The sequence below is a fragment of the Leguminivora glycinivorella genome, chromosome Z, assembly GCF_023078275.1.
Source record: "Leguminivora glycinivorella isolate SPB_JAAS2020 chromosome Z, LegGlyc_1.1, whole genome shotgun sequence".
Lineage (NCBI taxonomy): Eukaryota > Metazoa > Arthropoda > Insecta > Lepidoptera > Tortricidae > Leguminivora > Leguminivora glycinivorella.
Genome location: NC_062998.1, coordinates 12,366,255 through 12,386,608, shown reverse-complemented (window position 1 = coordinate 12,386,608; position 20,354 = coordinate 12,366,255). Strand labels below are relative to the sequence as shown.

Sequence of the window (20,354 nt, the reverse complement as noted above, 5' to 3'; positions counted from 1 at the left end):
ATTGGTCGGCACGCACTATCCAGAGATATATATAAAATTCTTGGCTAGGAACATACTACGCGGACGTCCGTCGTAAAACGACCGCGACCGCGACTGAACAGTGTGCACGGAACAAAACATCCGGCGAGCCAGATTTCGATCGGACGTCCATGCGCTCAAGGCCACGGCCACGTCCGTCGACCGATAGTTTGCACGGTTAAAGCTAGGAACATACTACGCGGACGTCCGTCGTAAAACGACCGCGACCGCGACCTATCAGTGTGCACGGAACAAAACATCCAGAGAGCCAGATTTCGATCGGACGTCCGTGCGCTCAAGGCCACGTCCGCGTCCGTCGACCGATAGTTTGCACGGTTATGTGTATTTCCATTGTCCAGATTCCCGTCCGCGGTCGATTTACGACGGACGTCCGCGTAGTGTGTTCCTAGCTTTATGCATGCTAGTATGTGTAAAAGTACCTTTAAAATCTGTTAAAAAAAATGACATAGACATCTATGGTTATGTGTCAATATGACATTTTGATTTGTGTCAATGTCAAAGGTGTCAAAAGTTACAGCCAAATTACCACCCGCACTTCTATCGGTGCCTTCTAATTTTTACTTGATTTCATGTGGATATTATATTTTGGATATTTTTTCCAAAATCTTCATACCACATAAGCTAGCGACGGTAGTTTAGTGACACCTAGATGGAGTGGATAGGCTCAACAATATTGAAAACATTCTGGAGACCTACAATAAACGTGATAAGGTTAGATTCACATCCGCAACATCTCTAGAATGTCGAACAGCGATTGTTTTTGGTTGTTACAAAAATAAATTGTGTTTTAGTATTTTGTAACGATAGAATATATGAAAAAACATTATCGATTAATGTAAATTTATCGCGTCAATCGTTACAATGTTTCAGAACAAGGTATCATGCTGACAAGACTCGTCTTGTGAGACGGTATGGGTACGAAGAGAAGCTTTGGTGTGGTGGTCTCTTGCCCAGATCTAATGGAAGACCCCTGCCCATTCCTGAATATAGGTAATCTTATGTACACATAATGAAATTCTGTTTAAACCAATCTATTAATTGCAGCTGCATTAGGTTAGGGCAAATAATGCTTAGTTTGTCTCCATTTCAAATACAGAGGCCCGATAAAATATAACAAAAAAGCTTAATATGTTTTACTTTGTTACCTAATTAGCAGCACCTTAACTTGGCATGTGTCAATGCAAACTGATAAAACTAAAACAAAAGTACATTTTACACAATACCATGCCAAAATGGGTTCTGGTTAATAATCCACATCAATTCGACCTACTGTAACATACATTAAAGTAAAAAATTCTTTGTCTTATTGCACAGGCCTAAAAACCCTTGGACCGAGCGCAGAGCATTATTTGGACAAAATGACTACATAGATATCCTGGGAAAAGGTGATCTTCATCCAGTGAAGACTTTGTATACACTCCCAGCATGGATAAGAGGCTTCCAAGCTCGTCAAGAATACCATGTAAGTTGTCTTTACCTTTTGGTACCTAACATACATGAAAGTATTAAACTTTCTGCCCATGCTGTGTGGTGTCAGCGTCAGAAAAGAATAGTACCACCCCATCTCATCTATTGTACAGTGAACCAATTGGAACCCTAGGCCACTCTACAACCATGTCAAAATAACAAGCAGTAAGAGATTTCTTACAGTCTGATTTATAATGTCACTGTGAGATAGTTCTACAGTGGCCTAGGGTTCCAATTGGTTAACTGTACAGTTTGACCAAGGGAAAACTGATGGCAGTAGCTCACCCATATCCTTTGTGGGGTACTTGCTATATATACTTGCCCAATAATTCATTAGATTAAAATGTCATAATCCTGCTTTGGGTTTAATAATAAACTAGGCCTTCTCATCACCATCCTAGCTCCAAATTTAATGTACTTATTAAAATTGTTTACAGGTCATTCTCAGAAAGAGGAAGATGTTTGCAAAGACCGCCAAACCGGCAATGCGACCAACAAAATGGAAAGATCTAGAAAAGCGTCTCTCATTCTTGTATAGGAGACTCAACAGGAAAACAAAGACCGGGAACTCCCCAGATTAGAGTAATGTATACTGTACACATAACTGTAGTATATATGTTTAATAATAAATGTAGTATGTAATAAATGTAATCTTGATTTTATTTTTAATGGTTTGGAACAGAGAGCATTCAGACAGGAGAGTTTTAATGTAAGGCCTGAGTGGATGCTGAGAGCGGAGCGATCGACGAGGCGTGCAGCGGTGCGGGCGGGCGTGCGTCGTCCGTAAGCAGCGTCGACTCAGGACACTTGTATGAGCTTCAATTGTTTGATATGCACGCCGCACGCCTCGCCCTGCTGCACGTCCAATATCAGCTACTACCTACTTTTTAGTAACGTTGTTAGGGTTCTACTGGGACTTATAAATAATAACGCGGACTGTATTAAAATAGGCTGGTTTATTCCGCCTTAAATGTTTTCAAGAAAAACGTCAACATTGATCGTTTTAGTCGGTGACGTACTACACTTTCCGTTATCTAATAGATATATTTAATACAAGTTTCAATTAGAACATCTTATTATCTTGATTTTTATCAGACGGGATTTTTGAAAACTAACTCACTAAATTAATTATGAATTATTCTCTGATGCACGCAGTGGCGGATTTGCAGTCCTAGCCGCTCTAGGCCCCAGGCCATGTGCCGCCCCTTTCTCAACACCCAGCGCCGGCCCGCGCACTCGATCAGGGTAGAGCGAGATATAGTTTTGGCGCCCCCTTGTTTAACCTTTTTTGGGGGGTTCGTTGCCAAAATGCTCAGAGATTCGCTGTTACTAAAATAGGTTACTAAAATATTTCTCATGCATGCTTACCGATAGAAATTTTTCCTATTATTTATGGGGGGGGGGGGGGCTTGATTCTATAAAAGCCCCTGGCTATCATAGGACAAATGTACGCGAGGTTAATGCTTTCCTGTGCGGCGTGTTCATTGAGTAGTGGACAAGAACAAATGGCTGTGATGAAACAAAAGAGGCCAAAAACCAAGCTCTAGCCCTAGAACAAGGAACCAATAACTGATAACAGTCGGATTTGAGCTTTAGTTCAGGGCCAAGGCAAGGCATGGGAGAGAAAAGCAAATTTCAGCAATGGCCAACTTGGACAGACATTGAGAAGTCGAGAAGTTCAACTCTAATTGCAAAACTGCAGAAGAGCAAAGCTTGGAATTAAATAGGTTAATAGGCGAGACGACTAATTAGTCTAAGTCTCAAAAACTAATTAGTCCGTCAGTTAGATTATCAAAGAATTTTAGGCAAGTATTTTTTCTTATTTCTCGTAAACGAAAAATGACAACGGTTCACTGCGGTGAAGTTACGCGTGAATTCACGCCTAGGTGCAATTTTTACTTATTGTATTTTTTCATTATTAGAAATAAAAAATTGCGCCTCTGTGAGACGTTTTGCGCCTTTGGCTTTAAGAGGAACTCCGCTTTGAATTGTGGATAAACACTGAGCGTTTGGATAGCGACGCAACATTGTCTTTGTCGTACGCTTCCCAACAATGTGGTTCGTCAAGAGCTAGAAACATCTTTCGCGGCGCCCTAGCAACTGTAGCAACAGCTCCCACCTTATGAATGTGGTACATGGTGGCATTGTGGTGCAACTTTTCAGATAATCTGAATCACAATTAAAAATCTAGATTTTCAATATCTGAATAAATTTCATTTCCGGCTCCTCTCGCCATTGGGCTATGTGTGCGCCCACGCAATGACGATTTTGGCGCCCCCTTACCATTCGGCGCCTAGAGCGGCCGCTCCACTCGCTCTACCCTTAATCCGGCCCTGTCAACACCCATAATTATAAACTAGATGCGTACGTACACGTTGCGTTTGCGATTTGCGAAATGTCGTTACCAAATTGGCAGTGATCGGGGATTTGGATGCCACACTGCGGGATGTCAAGTAGAAACAGTGATATGGATACGTCGTCTAGCCCGTGGTAATTTTTTTTGATGCCATAGTAGACAAATGATCAGTCAGATCGCCTGATAGTAAGCAACCACCGTCGCCCATGAACAATGAAGTTACAAGTAAACTGTGAATTTAAACTGTTCGAAAAATAAACGCTAACCCGTGTAGGTATTATATTTATAAAATAAACAATATTAAGAGGGCTTTCACGTGAAAAATAGTGAAATCGCAACCGAGCGCTTAATCATACCGTGTGTGGTATCAAATTATAGGGCTTTGCGAGTAGTTTACAAATATATAACATATATTATCATAGGACTTTTTCTAATTAGTCTGACAAAATATGAAAAAATGTCCAGAAGTGGTAATAATTGTGACGGTGAAGGCTCGTTTTCAAAAAAAAATAGCCAAGAATAGATAATAGAAATTTATAATCACTAAGGCGTAACAGCAATTTAAGTAAACGTTGCAGATTATTTTAGTATGAAAATAACTTCGATGTGATGTAGATGTTCAAAGAAATTGTCAGTTAATTTTAGGTAATTTGCCTCGTTTACTCTTTTTCAAAACCTTATAATAAAAATGTCGTCTGAGACGATTCTAGTCTAGATACGTATTATAAATTTACCAGTTTCAGTATTACGAATTGTCCAAATTTTACAAATAAGATCGACTAATTCAGCGCTATATATATATATATACGCGGGTTTTCCTAAACGTGCATCAGAGAAAAAATCATAATTAATTTAGTGAGCTAACTTTCAAAAATCCAGTCTGAAAAGAATCAAGATAATAAGATGCTCCAATTGAAACTTGAACTAAATATATCTATTAGATAACGGAAAGTGTAACATTTCACCGCCTAAAACTATAAATTTTACATTATTTTGACGTTTTTGAAAGCACTCTTAAATAAGCAAGTGTTGGTTATGAATGTTATGATATTGATAATTAAGTAATTTTTATATAAATTACATATTTTATTGTGAGGCCTTAGATACTAAACTAATTTAATATAAAAAATGAATTCAGAAGTAATAACTCAGCTTTATTCAGCAGTAAGTAATTGATGATTGGATGTCGCATTTAAAACATTAACCCGTAATAGCAATATACTGACAATTAACTTATAATATAAAGGTGATACTGATATTATAATAAAAACCTGTCCTTTATCTAACCACATCAAGCCTGGAATCCCGCGGCAGATTCATACTAGCATAATGATTGCTGTCATTCACCCCTTATGACATTCAAATCCCCAATCACTGCAAATAAGTAATTAAAACACTTAATCCGCTCACTGCAATTGCTTTACGCACACTGCTGACAAAACAATCGCAAATCGCAGACACACGCGTAATAGATAACAATAGGTAGGTACCATCCTATATATTTAACTAAAACTACTTAACTTTATATGTCGGAGCCGGTAGCTCGACATCAAGGGGCAGGCACCAGCTCCATGACGGGCGGAAACGGTGGGCATATCACGCACACAAGTCCAACAAATGTTTATGCAACTGGTAACGAATATTACTAATATCAAAACAAACACAATCACTTAAGTTCCAAAACACAAAAAAATCACACCAACTCAAAGCTTTAGCATCACTAAGTTATCAGAACCGGAAACGAATCCGTGGGTCAAGTGGTACACTACTAGGTACTTAAAGCGCACACGTAATCTCACGGCACGGTTATGGGATAGCGCGCGGTCGCGTGTCTCTATTCATCCATGTCCCAAATCTTAATGCCCTCTCGGCACCTTAAGGAATGCTTACAACAAATATTTTAATTAATTTCATTACGTACCACATCGGACCCACGGCTACGTTCGGCGGTGTTTACAATATATCCGCGCCGTCTCAAAGTACAAAGACATCACTGTGACAATTCCGCTAATGCTGTTAACGTAAACATTGGACCAGGAATGTGGGCCGCCTCCATGGGCCTCAGACACTATAAGGTTACAGGTGCCTTGCGCCGACATATTATATGTAATGTGATGTACGAATTAAATATTTATTCTTTGAGACGCAAAAATGGATACGATACTTACGCGAGCCTATATAATATTAAAATACTTTGCATTCGAGTTCTTTGTTGTTAATCTTGTTATCCTCAGTGATTTTTTTGCCACGATTTGCCGCCCTTAAAATCTGGCCGCCCTAGGCCCGGGCCTACTGGGCCTTACGGCAAATCCGCCACTGGATGCACGTTTAGGAAAACCCGCGTATAGCGCTGGATTAGTCGATCTTATTTGTAAAATTTGGCCAATTCGGAATACTGAAACTGGTAAATTTATAATACGCGTACTACAATCTTCTCAGACTACATTTTTATTATAAGGTTTTGAAAAAGAGTAAACGGGGCTAAGACGAATTTAACTTTTTTCAGAAATTACCTAAAATTAAGTGACAATTTCTTTGAAAATCCACTTCACATCGGAGTTATTTTCGTACAAAATTAATCTGCAACGTTTGCTAAAATTGCTCGTATGCCTTAGTGATTATACATTTCTATCATATGTTTTTGGCAATTTTTTGAAAACGAGCCTTCACCATCACAATTATTACCACTTCTGGATATTTTCTCATATTTTATTAGACAATATGTTATATATTTGTAAACTACTCGCAAAGAGAAAAAATTAAAGTGAATTTGATACCACACACGGTATGATTAAGCGCTCGGTTGCGATTTCACTATTTTTCACATGAAAGCCCACTTAATTACAACTTGAAAAACAGTTAGGGGCCACACTGTGGGGGGACCACATCTAGCGTTTCGCGAGCGTCGCGTCGGGCCAACTGTATGGGCAAAGCGGCGTCTTTTTCCATACAGTTGGCCCGACGCGACGCTCGCGAGACGCTAGATGTGGGGGGGACCCTTATATGATTCGGTCAAACTGTTTTTCGAAAAAAAAAATTAAATCCAAATAAAAAGAAATGCGGTTTGATACCTTAGGGTAAGGTGCTTTGCGCACACTATCGTCCCCTCCCCCACCTGACGCAACCCCCCCTTTTACCCTAAAATATGTCCCAAATTTCATTTTTTTTTAATAATTTTGGTGAAAGTATACATTTTAGAATAAAGTTGTCAATGAAAGAAATAATGCTCATGAAATTCCCAATAAGAAAGGTCACAATATTGTTTGATATCATGCACTATTATCATGTTATCTATATATATTAAACAGCAAAGTCCTAAGTGACTGACTGACTTAAATCAAGGTAAAGCCTAAACCGCTGGTGCTAGATAATCCAAATTTGGCACATAGGTTACTTATAAGAACCCGCTAAGGAAGGAATTTACAAAATTCATCCCCTAAGGGGATGAAATGGGTATCCAAGATTCGTATGAGAATCTACCTTTATTTTGAGAATATGAGCTTGAAACTTCGTATAAAGACTATAAAGGTAAAATTAAAATGGAAAGAAACTAATTTCAGCGTCTTTGGATTTTTATCCTTTAAGGGAGTTAAAATGAGGCTGGCTGAAGTTTGTATGGGGAATAAGTTTTGTTTCAAGCTACAGGTTTGAAACTTGATAAAGAGGTACTCCAGAAGGGCAAAAACTAGTAGCTTGATAAACTTTGACAAAATTCTGAAATAAAACCACTAATAAACATATTACTATTTCATTAAGTACTGAGTTATATCGAACTTCGACAAGCTAATGCACGAATATGGTAAGTGCTACAAAAAAAATGCATATAACCTTTTTTGTTTAAAATTTAATAAGAATTAATTCTTTCATAGACACTTTTTTACTAACTGATATTTTTCTCAAAAATGAAGAAAAACCGTAAACCGGAACCTATTTCGTGCTAAAAGGGGGTGTTGCGTCCGGTACCTAGGGGACGCTAATAGTGTGCGCAAAGCACCTTACGCTAAGGTACCATACTACATTAAAATTTTGCTGGATTTAATTTTTTTTAATTTCCCATACATTCGAACACAATTTGACCGAATCATATAGAATTAAATTCGATATTCGTCCGTTGCCGGTGAGGTAGGTAAAAGTGAGTGTGTGTGCCACGTGCTGCTCGCAGGCTTGCCGTGATGACGTCGCGATCGCCCGCCGTCTCATCCCGTGCGTATGTCGAGTACTCAACAAACGTAAAAGTGATTGTCTGTAGAACCCCAAAAGATGTAGGTATTTAGGTCAGCATTAATTGAAACAACTAAAGAAACATATGTACATGTATTCAAGAACCTAACTAGTGACTAATATTTGGCGTTAATACACGGGTGAGTACGCCCAATCCTCCTTGATCATGTCCGCTGCCTTCTCCGCGATCATGACGACGGGCGCATGCGTGTGCGCGGCGGGGATGCGCGGCATTATGGAGGCGTCGGCGACACGCAGGCCTGACACTCCGCGCACGCGCAGACGGGGTGATACCACGCCGGTCGGGTCACCACTAGGGGCCATCTTGCAGGTCCCGACCTAGAAAGTTTAGGGATTAGTTTGTGTTGTCATATTAATATCATCATATCTAATTACCCGTCGTGGACTTGTTAGTATTACCTACTAACAAAGGCATACTACTCCGTATAGACGGATAAAATCTAAGAAAAAAACGTACCTCAAATCCATAGAGAAAAAGGTACCTACGGTGGCGTAGATGGCGTTACACCATATAGCCGAGCGTCCCCCAAAGGTGTATCGCCATCTAGGTCACCGTACCTTTTTCTGTATGGTTTCGAGGTACGTTTTATTCTTAGACTATCTGTCTATACGGAGTTACATATGTCTTTGCACATGTCAAACTATCAATATGGGCCAAATGGTCAAAACTGAGGTTCAAAAGTTTTAGGCCTATGTCGAGAGATGGCAGTCTATGCACTGTGATTACACATTTTACTTTGTCAGTAACTCTCTATAATACTCCATCTTCTTTGCCTACTAAGTAAGGATAGGGATACGGCCACCAAAAGGGGGCACAGCGGTGTTACATAGTATCACTGCTTCTCAGGATTTGGAACCAAATTGATTCCTTATAATATAAGTCAAAAGTAAAACAAATTGATATACAGGTATTTTATTGATTTCTCATTTTGAATGAATATAATTTACTTCTACTTACCTGGTGGTCCAGCGTAATGGAGGTCTGCATGATAGCGCATTCCCAATAGTCGTCGGAGTCGAAAATATAGTTCTCACAGCCCGGGAACGGCGTGTCGTGTAATCTCGTGCCGTATCGTTGAAAAGCTTTTGTGTTTATTATGTCCTGTATCTGTAAAAATACAATTTTGTTACCAACCACACTTGGATAGGAAACTACTCAGGCCTTAGGGACCACCGAAGGAGTCAGGAGACTCGTTGATGGTCGCGTTTTAGGGGCTCCCTAAGTGGCTATTCTGCCATAGTGAACCTTTTTTTTATGAGGGACACGGAGACGATTGTGCCCTTAGCTGGCCGCAAGATGAATTTTCTTTAAAGTGTTAATGCCAATGTCCTGATATCGGAGTCTCGGTTCGTAAGCGCTTTTCGCCACATCATATCCATTTCCGAGTTATCGGCTAAGCTTAAGGGAGGATATATACTGTTTATGATATTGAAGTGCGAGCAAAAAAGGTAAATAACGATTTTTTTTGTTACAGTAACATATTAAATCTGTTTCTCTATCTCTCCATAAATATACGTTGTAGGTTTGTAACCTCTTTGGTTGCTAGCTAAAAAAGAACGAATAATAGGAACTGTACGAGTGTTACCTTTATTCTATTTAGCGTCATACGAAGTTGTCAATGAATGAGCAGTCTCCTTTTTTCATTTTAACTGAAGCGTCAATCTCGTTTTTAATTTCTTGATTATGGGTATTTATAAATATTGTTTGGGAAGTGTGTACGACTATACGTGTAGTGGAATGTAAAAGTGTCCGAGGAAGTTATTATGTTACGTGTCAGTGAAATGTAATATAAAGGTGCCTGTACCTAGAACTTGAACTTACGATGATGTCAGGTAAGTCGCTACATAAATAATTTGATATGCTCGAATTCTTTTCTGAGCTTGAATAAGTAAGCCTAATAGAAAAGTACCTAAACCTAAGTTAGGTACAGTTTGTCCTTTAAATAGGTATATGAAATAACATAATTGAGTAAAAATCACGTCAGATTCATATCGTCCGATTGGTGAAAATAGGATACTGTGTCGCTGTCGATGTCGGTGTTTCAGTTCAGCCTAGATCGGGATCGATAAACTAGTAAAAACGAATCTTTACACAGATTGGGATGGATGCGCGGTGGGGCCGGTGGGTCGGCGAAGCATGCCCCAAAGTCAGTATCGCGCACAGGAGGCCTGGGGCCCGTTTCTCGAATGGTACAAGCCTTGTATTACAATTGCGCAAACTGTCAAATCGTATGGGTTGTCATGGAAACACACTTGTAATACAAGACTTGTACCTTTCGAGAAACGGGCCCCTGGTGCCCATTTCTTGAAGCTACAAGTTACAATTTACAAGTGGCTGTCAATGTCTAATATGCCAAGTTGGAAAGAGACTTCCGCTTGTAACTTGTAACTTTCAGTTTTGAGAAATGGGCCCCTGATCAGTTTGCTCTTACATAAGCGAGTAAAAAGCTCACCAATCGCACGCCTTCGCGTAGCGCATTCATGTCATCCGGATGGTTGAAATAGTTGGGATGGATCCGCGGTGGGTCAGCAAAGCGGGCGCTGCGCAGGGTCAGGCGGCCCACGCTACGCGGCCGGATCAGGACAGGGTTCATGGCGAATGAACTCAACCGTGCTTGTACGGGCAAGCTGCCGTACGTCTTCCAGAACCACTCGTCCGTAACTCCTGAAAGAAAGAAACCGTTGCTATAGGTGCGTTAAAAGTCTACAACGGTACAGTCGACTACAAAGAGATGTAGGTAAGGTATCCACTTTTTCCACCTTATTACAAAGCAAAAAGCTGAAAATGTGGATGTTACATCTCTTTGTAGTCGACTGTACAATAGTTTACGGAATATAAAGCTTTCGATATCTTTCAATCACACTTTTAGTGCAATAGAGAGAGAGAGAGAGAGAGAGAGATAGCATCGCGTGTTGTAAGACGCTCTGTTATATGGCCCAACGGCAAAGGAATAAGTGTATTTCTATTAAATTACGTTCATATAACACCTGTCATTATGCTGTCAAAATAGCAGTTAGCTTAGCTTTGGCTGACTCTATCTTAATCTACCTACATTACTATAGTCCTACCAACTTAATATAGTCTCTGACCTAACAGTGACGGTCATCGTCACCTCGATGTAAGCGGCAAGTGGCGGCAACCCACACTCAGGCGACGCACGTCGTAAGACGCGGAACGGACGTCAGCGCCGCGCCGTTTGGGAGGAGACGTTTTTTTTAAGGTTCCGTAGTCAACTAGGAACCCTTATAGTTTCGCCATGTCTGTCTGTCCGTCCGTCCGTCCGTCCGCGGATAATCTCAGTAACCGTTAGCACTAGAAAGCTGAAATTTGGTACCAATATGTATATCAATCACGCCAACAAAGTGAAAAAATAAAAAATGGAAAAAAATGTTTTATTAGGGTACCCCCCCTACATCTAAAGTGGGGGCTGATATTTTTTTCCATTCCAACCCCAACGTGTGATATATTGTTGGATAGGTATTTAGAAATGAATAAGGGTTTACTAAGATCGTTTTTTGATAATATTAATAGTTTCGGAAATAATCGCTGATAAAGGAAAAAAAAGTGCGTCCCCCCTTAACCTTTTTAACCATAATTTTAAAAAATATTTAAAAAAATCACAAAAGTAGAACTTTATAAAGACTTTCTAGGAAAATTGTTTTGAACTTGATAGGTTCAGTAGTTTTTGAGAAAAATACGGAAAACTACGGAACCCTACACTGAGCGTGGCCCGACACGCTCTTGGCCGGTTTTTTTAAATTACACTCGGGCGGCGCGGCGCTGGCGTCCGTTCCGCGTCTTACTACGTGCGTCGCCTGTGTTTGGATAGTCCCTAAATGCGTCGAAGTCATAAATACATAGTAGCAATGTGTGGTGTGGTTAACTACAAAGTTAGCTATTCATATATGGAGTTGAAGAGAGTAGGTATAATACTCGTATACCTAATTAGTAACCACAATATTGATTTTCCAAATGGATGTCGGTGTTGTCTTTGTATTAACTGGTACTTGCGTTTTGATAGTACAATGTTCGACAAACTGGCTTTGGCTTTCTAGCTTCACTTGATGCTTAGAAATCTTAGAATGGTAGTATATAATGTAGGTTATATAAAAAAGTTATGTAATATCTTTGAAGTCTGCTAGTTAAAGGGTCCATCAAAGTTTAGTGCACTAAACCTGTTCTGCAAAGATACCTACGTGCAAATAGGAATGCCAGCAATGCACATATATAGGTACATTCGACTACTAAGAGATCCACTTTTTAGACCTTATTGCATTGTCATAAGGTGAAAAAGTGGATACATCTCTTTGTAGACGACTGTACCTATTTAGGTATTCTAGGTATTTATAAATAATGTATAGCTTTGCAATCTTACATTACTGAATTATTGGAGAAACAACTGACCAGTTGGATTAACTAGTTGATTGCATGGCACAGTTAATATTTTGCAAATGATAAGGTATTAGGTAACAAAATTTTACTGGCGCGTTAGTTAAATTATACTCCTACTCATTATTATACCTATAATAATATAGTCTAGCTCAAAGTAGGTACAGTCTTCGAGGTATTAAATATAGATGCGTGCCAAAAATATGTATCCACAAGCGCGATAAAATGATAATACATCAGTGTGCGTAGCCGAAAGCACAAACGCTCACGATAATATCTCTTTCGTAGCTATATCTATCTCTATCGCTGTTGCGTATTGGCGCGATAGAGCCAGACTACATTTCTGCGGGGTTTCGGGTGGTTTCGGTGGCGTTTCGCTTCTCAGAAATGTCATTCGGCTACGCCACTAGGCCGTCCCTATCGCACTATTTGTAAATTATGGCATTGTATTTCTGAGAAGCGAAACGCCACCGAAACGCCGCGAAAGCTAGTCTGGCTCTGTCGCGCCAGTACGCACAAGCGATAGAGATAGATATCTACTAGCGTTTCGTTTCGTGAGCGTTTGTGCCATTCGGCTACGCACCCTGATGTTTTATCATTTATCGCGGGAGCGCGACCATGCTTGCCTGCCTGGGGCCCATTTCTCGAAGCTACAAGTTACAATTTACAAGCGGCAGTCAATGTCTAAAATGACAAGTTGGAAAGAGACTTCCGCTTGTAACTTGTAGTAGTAGTTGGTAAACATTTTATTGCACAGAACAAATTACAAGTACAGTGAATAATTATAATGGTTATGTACAAAGGCGAGCTTGTAACTCTCAGTTTTGAGAAAACGCAATAAAGTCGTGTAATTATAGATATTTTTGCCACTCTGTCCGTATATATATTTGATACCTTGACTATAGGTAAAAGGTTATTTCTCCTTTCCTCTTGTTGAAATCGGCTGTTTGTTTGCACACGAACGATATTGCGTCCTCTGCTTTGTACAGCTCCGCTGTGATGCCTGTGATGCTAAAGGCACCTCTACAAGCTTTTAAGCTTACTTTGTGAGCTAGCGCTCGATAGATGGCGTTACAATACAAAACCGTAGCGTATTGTAAAGACCGATTGTGTGAAAGTTCTCAAATCAATTAACAAAGTCATGATTATTGTTAGTCCCTAGTCTCGATTTCGTGTGGTTCATTAAGTACTATCTCCATTACTAGGCATTCAAATTCTACTCAACAACAGTAACGCGTTCCAGCAGGCGGACCGTATACCTGTTTGCCACCGATGTGGTATAAAAAAAAACTTTAAGACTTGTAGATAGTTTGCTACACCCTTGTCAGCAAGGTCCTTGTATGTATAATACGGGATGTAAATAAATTATCTAATATAATATCTACTAAAGTGTGTAGTAATCCGAAAAAATGTCAATTGTTTTACTCTAACTATATAGGCCTCGAAGTTATACACTAACAAGCCTCAAAATGTACGTTACACGAATCATCATTATTTCTTGAACACGTAGTTATTGTCTTTTTTTTAATTGGTCCTTTCAAATTTCCTCTGTATAATCAAAGGTGCTACAGTAATGTAGTATAAATCTATTCTATTCCATGCAGCTCGCAGCCATCAAAAGAGCTTTCGCTTTATAACGTCACTTTTGATTCAGCGTAGATCCCATAGATCAAGCATATCTACTTAGTAATAGGTACGTTTTCACACTATCCGATCCGATATCGGACATCCCATACATATAAGCTGCCATCTTTGATTTTTGCCTTTGAAATCCTTCCGACATCCGATATCGGATCGTATAGTGTGAAAATGCACTTAGTGTGTCAAATGAACTCAGTAAAATCCACTGAGTTGTCCGTCTTTAATCGCAGTCTGCAGCTTTTGGGCGTCAATTTTTGTAAGTTGAAGTCAACAAAAACATTAAAAATGCCTCGTTGCGTGATATTTAATTGCAATAACACAAAAATTATGAACACTCAAGGGCCTGAGACATATTTAAAATCACAGGCAGTAACACCTTCAGTACAAAATCTGACACGCTCGACCCCATATACAAATAGATGAACTTGTTTCTTCTATCTATCCCACCATTCCCACCCATTTTTTTCAAAGTTGTCCACCCCATTTTTTTTTTTTGGATTTGAAATTTTGTATGTGCTTTCCATTCAGAATCGCGATCTCTTTCCATCCTAATTGGAAAATAAGTGTCCCAAGGTTTCTTTCCCATTCCGTTACCATATCTTCATACATTTTGCATGGCGGTAACGGAATGGAAGGTTTGAAAAATGTATGGAAATCTTGGGACATTTTTTTCCTCCTATATCAGGATCGGAAGACCTCGCGATTCTGAGTATACATAATTTGCGTAAAAAATACCCATGTTACAAAAAAGTGGGGTGGACAGCCTTGAAAAAAAAAATGGCCCATTTGTCGCTCACCTCTTTCGCCACTTGCCGATAGCTTTCCCGCTGATCGTTCATCATTCAGTAATAGTATTTTATACAATCGTGATGTAATACAAAGCTTTTCAGTCGAGTACCATGTTTAGGCCACGAAGCTTTGCTGAGTGGCCTAATAGTACGGTACGAGAGTGAAAAGCTTAATTATATCACTATTGTATACAATACTTTTTCTACGAGTCATCATCTTCATCATCAATGGACGGAAATATCATCATTCATGCAAGTTAAAATTAATGTTAATAGCGTCGTTCACCGTTGTATCAACATCGAATTACCTAGCAACCAATTGTTTGTAATAACCGTCTCTGATTGGCCGATAACGCGACAGATAAAAAAAAATGTGTTTCAGATGCCGACAAATTTCCCAGGTATCGCAAATTAGTATAGAAATTGTATGAAGTTCTATTTTTGAAATTATTACAGTTAACTAAAAGTCAACTATAATGAGATTATTATAGTTGAGTCGGAACTGCCATAGAGTATCCAACACCGAAAAGTTAGCACTTATAGTTTAGTCTGTGGTGTCCTAATTGACAGATTACAGTCGACGAGTAGAAAAAACTTGTTATGTCCATCTACGGGGCATTTCTTAACGGTGAAGGATTAATCACGGTGTTACTAGTAGTGGCTCTGTAGAATGTAGACCAAGCGATATGCTTAGATAACGTAAAGTGGAAATACCCTAGTTCGTCGTGGTCGTGTCATTATCATAATTCAATCATGATGGTCTTAAGCGTCATAGACGTCATAGGTACTTAAAATAGTACATTCCGATATAAGTGCGTAAAAAAGGAAGTTCGAGACGAGTGGCGATAAATTAAAACACGACCGAAGGGAGTGTTTTAAATCGACACGAGTTACGAATTTCCTTTTCGCACGTGTATCGTACGATGTTTTTCGGTAGGTACAGATGAGCCTCCGAAGTTTCGACCTGGCATATAATGAACCACTTCTCGCACAAGTGCGTAAAAAAAACCATAATGCCATTATATGCCAGGTCGAAACTTCGGAGGCTCATCTGTACTGAAGAACGTCGTACGATACACGTGCGAAAAAGAAATTCGTAACTCGTGTCGATTTAAAACACTCCCTTCGGTCGTGTTTTAATTTATCGCCACTCGTTTCGAACTTCCTTTTTTACGCACTTGTATCGTAAATCGTAATGTACTATTATGCCAATTTCTGCATTTTATAATGTATAAATCTAGATTGTGAATAATATAAGTAATATAATATAAAAAGTCAGTGCAACCTGGCCGAAACGTTGTAAAAAAAGTAAAATAATGACATTTAACCGCGTTCGAATTATTACTTACCGAATCAAACAGTTTACAAAATTTCAAGACAATCGGTAAAGAATTGCGTCGTGTAGAGGAGAATATCCTTTTGTACAATAAATAGCATATTGCCCGAGTCAAACTACTTGTAGCTTCGGTCAATATCGCTAAAATAACATAAAGTGCTTGATGGTTGGCAGTAAATAAAGTCGTAAAGAATAAAATAAAATACCTAGCAATCCTCGTAAGACGCCCAACATGTCGCCAGCCAGCGAGCCCGCTCCCATGACCACTTCGATGTCGGGCCGAGTCGCGGCGTGGTCCTCCGAGAATCTGGTGCGGGTGAACGCCAGGCCGGCCGCTCCGCCGGGGAGGGTTAACGGCCCCGTACCCGCTAGGTACGCCATTGCTGACAATGGCGATGCTGCTGTGAGCTACGCCATAAAATAGTAGATTAGAAAAGAATATTTATTACTATAAAACGCTTTCGAGACTAGGTAAATTACAGATTATAACAGAAACACAGAAGACATGAAGTGCCACGAAATGGCCCACAGCATATTGCTGATGACATTCAGCGCTGATCTTAAGATGCGACTAGTGAGGAAAAATAATTTCCGAGGGATTGGAAGTCTTGAAATAACCACATGTGAATTTTATGGTCTTCATGACTCTCTAGACTGACATGTATTTAAATAACAGCAACGAACTATATTGTCCAATTAATAAAGAAAATGAAAAATAACGGATAAATGAAATACCGTTTTTTTTTCGAGTAAATATCGGTATCCGATCCCTGTGTTAAACGCCTCTTATACGAGTATTTGAAAATACGAGTAGATACACATTGATATTGCATTACAGTAAGTAATTTAATCACGTCGGGCAAGTAGGCACTACGGCCATGGCGTAATGAAAGGATCGGTACGCTCCGCCCGCCCGTTATTCACGGAAAGTAATCCAATCCGGTATTTTTTCGGTAGGCAAGACCGTTACTACCATTACCATTAGATAAATTAATTTATAGAATTGGAGTTTATACTCTACAAGTTTAGCTGCATACTTTATGTACTCGTGAATAATAGAAAATTATATCATAAAAGTTAATAAAGTTTTATGTAGAATAATTTTATGAGGTGCTGTTAAAATCCATTTTAATGGCACCAGAATTCTGGAGTTTAGTTAAGAGAATCCTGACTGGTATTTATTTTATAAGTATCTTGGATTTCAGTGTGACTGCGAACTATTACGTACTTCTTATCTTCGCCATTTTCTTTCAGATTATTATAGATGATTTTTTTTTATATATAGACGGTCAAGCAAATCTTGTCACTATAAAAAGGCGCGTACTTAATTAAAATATAATCCTTCGCCCGTACATTTTTCAAATTTGCTTTTTCAGTGACAAAATTGGCTTGACCGTCTATAAATGACTTACATCGTTAACACAAAGTCGAGAATCATTCACAATGAATGCATTTCCCGAGAATGTGACGTGGTCCTGGAGATTGTAACCGACTGGAAGGTCTACAATGGGCGCGATGCCAGTTTCTAGAAGATGCTGCCGTGGACCGATGCCAGACACCATGAGGAGTTGCGCGGAGCCAATGGTGCCCGCCGCCAATATTACTTCGCGCCGAGCTTTCACTCGGTACCTAAAAAGTAAATTAATGAAATGTTAAGGTCGAATGCCTTATTTTACGATAAACCCGAAAGCAATAAAAGTAAGCGGTTACGAGAATTTGCATTTATATCTTGAGTATTATATTAAGATGCTCTTTGGGTTATCGTATTATTGGAGTAGCAGGAATATGACCTTGAGCAAGATGTGCCGATACAGTTTACGTATGTATGAATTTGTGGATATTACGAGTATGTCTATATCGATAGTGTGGTGGACTAGATGGGGTACCTACTAGGAATTGACATTTACTTAGAATTAAATTATTGAGTGATTTATATAGACCACTTAAGTAGACCGATTTCATTCATCTTATGACTTTTTTTTAAGTCTAATTTCGGCAATAAAAGTGCATTACATACCTGATATTACGTTTTAAGAACTCTACACCATAAACGACCTTAGTTCTAGGATCGATCAGCAGTTTGGCTGCTGTAGAATATTTGGACACCTTCAAGTTCGGTCGAAAGCGGACAGGCTCCAGAAAGGCTTTAGAAGTGCTGCATCTTCGGCCCTTCCTCATCGTGGCTTGGGGTTTAGAGAACCCTATAACATTATCTCCATTTGGATCGTTCCATTGATAACCTAGCTCTTCACCTGCTCTTTTAAAAATACTCTCTAGGGGAGACCGGTACGGCGCATAGTCAATATCCATATATCCTCCCATACCATGATACGTAGAATTCATTAATTCAGGAATTCTAATATTTTCCGACTTTTTAAAATAAGGCAGCAGTTCGTAATAGCTCCAGCCAGTGTTGCCCATTCGCGCCCAGTCATTGTAGTCATCCGGATGTCCTCGTTGATAGATTAGAAAGTTTAATACGCTGCTGCCACCGAGCACTTTTCCTCGGGGTAAGAAACAAACTTTTCCTCGGAGATCTTTGCAAGCTTTTCCTTGGGGCTCAGATGTGTAGCCCCAATTCATTGGCGTCAGAGATAGGAACGATGCGAATATGGGGATATCTGAGAAAAAATTTTCGTTGCCTCCGGCTTCTAGTAATAAGACTTTCCATTGTTTTAGTTCGGTCAATCTGTTTGCTAGGACGCACCCCGCCGAGCCGGCTCCGACAATTATGAAATCGAACTCTTCTTGGTCATGAGGGGTATAATCTGGCGGGAACCCTTCTCTCGGATTACGGGGCAATGGCCGGAACATATCGGTCCAGAAATCAAACACTTTAGATACGTCCATTGCGTTTATTACGACAATGGAGTAGAAAAATAGTATTCGTCGCATTTTGGGTGTGAGCTTTTTTAAATTTCATTTCTTTGTTTAATCCTGAAACGAAAAATTTGCAACACATTGAAAATTTACCCTCAAAATTTAACTTGCAAATACTTATAGCATCTTTAGCATAATTTTGATAATTAATAAACATTTCGGCCAATCTGTCAATCAACATATTTGTAATCAACATATTTAGGTATATTATACGGCCTCAAAATGTACCTATTAGGGCCACTTGCGGCAAATAAAATGGAGGGTTAACCCGAGGATTAACCTACCATTTTATATGGAATTTGACAGATGACAGCCCACTAACCCTGAGTTAATTAAGTAGTTGGTGCAAGTGGGCCTTACGTGCACGTTTTTTCTAAATAATGTCCTTTTGTATTCGCTTAAACATTGTATGTCTAGCTATGGATAAAGTGCTTTATAATTATCTACATATGACATCAAAATAAGTCGAGTAAATAACTGGAAGGTAACACGAAAAATGAAAATCATCTAAAAAAATTAAGATAACAGCTCTCGTTTTGATTATTTCTTAGATACCGTGCCCTATTATTATTTTTCTTCAGGATCAAAGATAGGCGAGGGTAAGCGGCCAACCAAATAGTGCGCCTATGGTAAAAGGAAGGCGTGTTGCAATATATTTTATTCAGGATCAAATATAGATAAATAGGCGAGGGTACGCCAACCAAAGAGTGTGTCTATGGTAAAAGAAAGACGTTTTGTAATATAAATTTCCGCCGGTGCTGTGACTGCATTTCCGGTGCAAGTGTTATTTTTAAAGAAAACTAATAACTTCGATGAAATGGGCTGGTTTCCTATAGTTAAAATAAAATATTTTATGCAGTGCACGCAATAAAGCACCACATAATTAGAAGAAAAATATGGACAGTAGTTATGTTTCAATATAATTTCTATTTATTAAGTCAAAGGGAAAGATATAAAGTAAATGAATTGACCGTGACGTCACTCTTCAGTATTTCATAGTAATTCCATATTAGCAAATCGTTTTGACAGTTCTTAAAAATAAGCTGATTTGACTAGTAGGAAACTAGCCTATCATAATGTTTACTTAACTCTTGCGGAGGCTAGGCTATCAATCGTTGCCATATTTATTTATCTTGGCCTGCTCTAACAGGCTAGTTTCCTACTAGTCAAATCAGCTTCTTTTTATGAACTGTCAAAACGATTTTTAATATGGAA

General features: G+C 39.2%; 2 protein-coding genes across 2 annotated transcripts in view; one reads left to right on the top strand and one right to left on the bottom strand.

The window, feature by feature from the left end:
* Positions 1–548: 548 nt before the first annotated feature.
* LOC125241578 (39S ribosomal protein L51, mitochondrial) lies at positions 549–2,157 on the top strand. The gene is made up of 4 exons (XM_048150126.1): positions 549–750; positions 910–1,029; positions 1,354–1,501; positions 1,944–2,157. Exons 1-4 carry the CDS (start codon positions 689–691, stop codon positions 2,085–2,087), a joined length of 474 nt encoding a protein of 157 aa, XP_048006083.1. The 5' UTR covers positions 549–688; the 3' UTR covers positions 2,088–2,157.
* Positions 2,158–8,161: 6,004 nt separating this feature from the next.
* The window catches only part of LOC125241695 (glucose dehydrogenase [FAD, quinone]-like), a 49,804-nt gene continuing 37,611 nt past the window's right edge, over positions 8,162–20,354 (bottom strand). Inside the window, exons 2-7 of the mRNA XM_048150291.1 lie at positions 18,277–19,196; positions 17,672–17,888; positions 16,466–16,667; positions 10,558–10,769; positions 9,063–9,212; positions 8,162–8,422 (exon numbers count right to left, since the gene is read on the bottom strand). Coding sequence (XP_048006248.1) covers positions 8,213–8,422; positions 9,063–9,212; positions 10,558–10,769; positions 16,466–16,667; positions 17,672–17,888; positions 18,277–19,154 — 1,869 coding nt within the window. The 5' untranslated portion in view covers positions 19,155–19,196 and the 3' untranslated portion in view covers positions 8,162–8,212. The remainder of the gene's footprint in view (positions 8,423–9,062; positions 9,213–10,557; positions 10,770–16,465; positions 16,668–17,671; positions 17,889–18,276; positions 19,197–20,354) is intronic.

Excerpts from the sequence above, each read along its gene's own strand:
- LOC125241578 (XM_048150126.1), top strand. The coding sequence starts at position 689 with ATGGAGTGGATAGGCTCAACAATATTGAAAACATTCTGGAGACCTACA. Across the intron at positions 751-909 it reads CCTACAATAAACGTGATAAG|AACAAGGTATCATGCTGACA; the intron begins GTTAGATTCACA and ends ACAATGTTTCAG. Across the intron at positions 1,030-1,353 it reads CTGCCCATTCCTGAATATAG|GCCTAAAAACCCTTGGACCG; the intron begins GTAATCTTATGT and ends CTTATTGCACAG.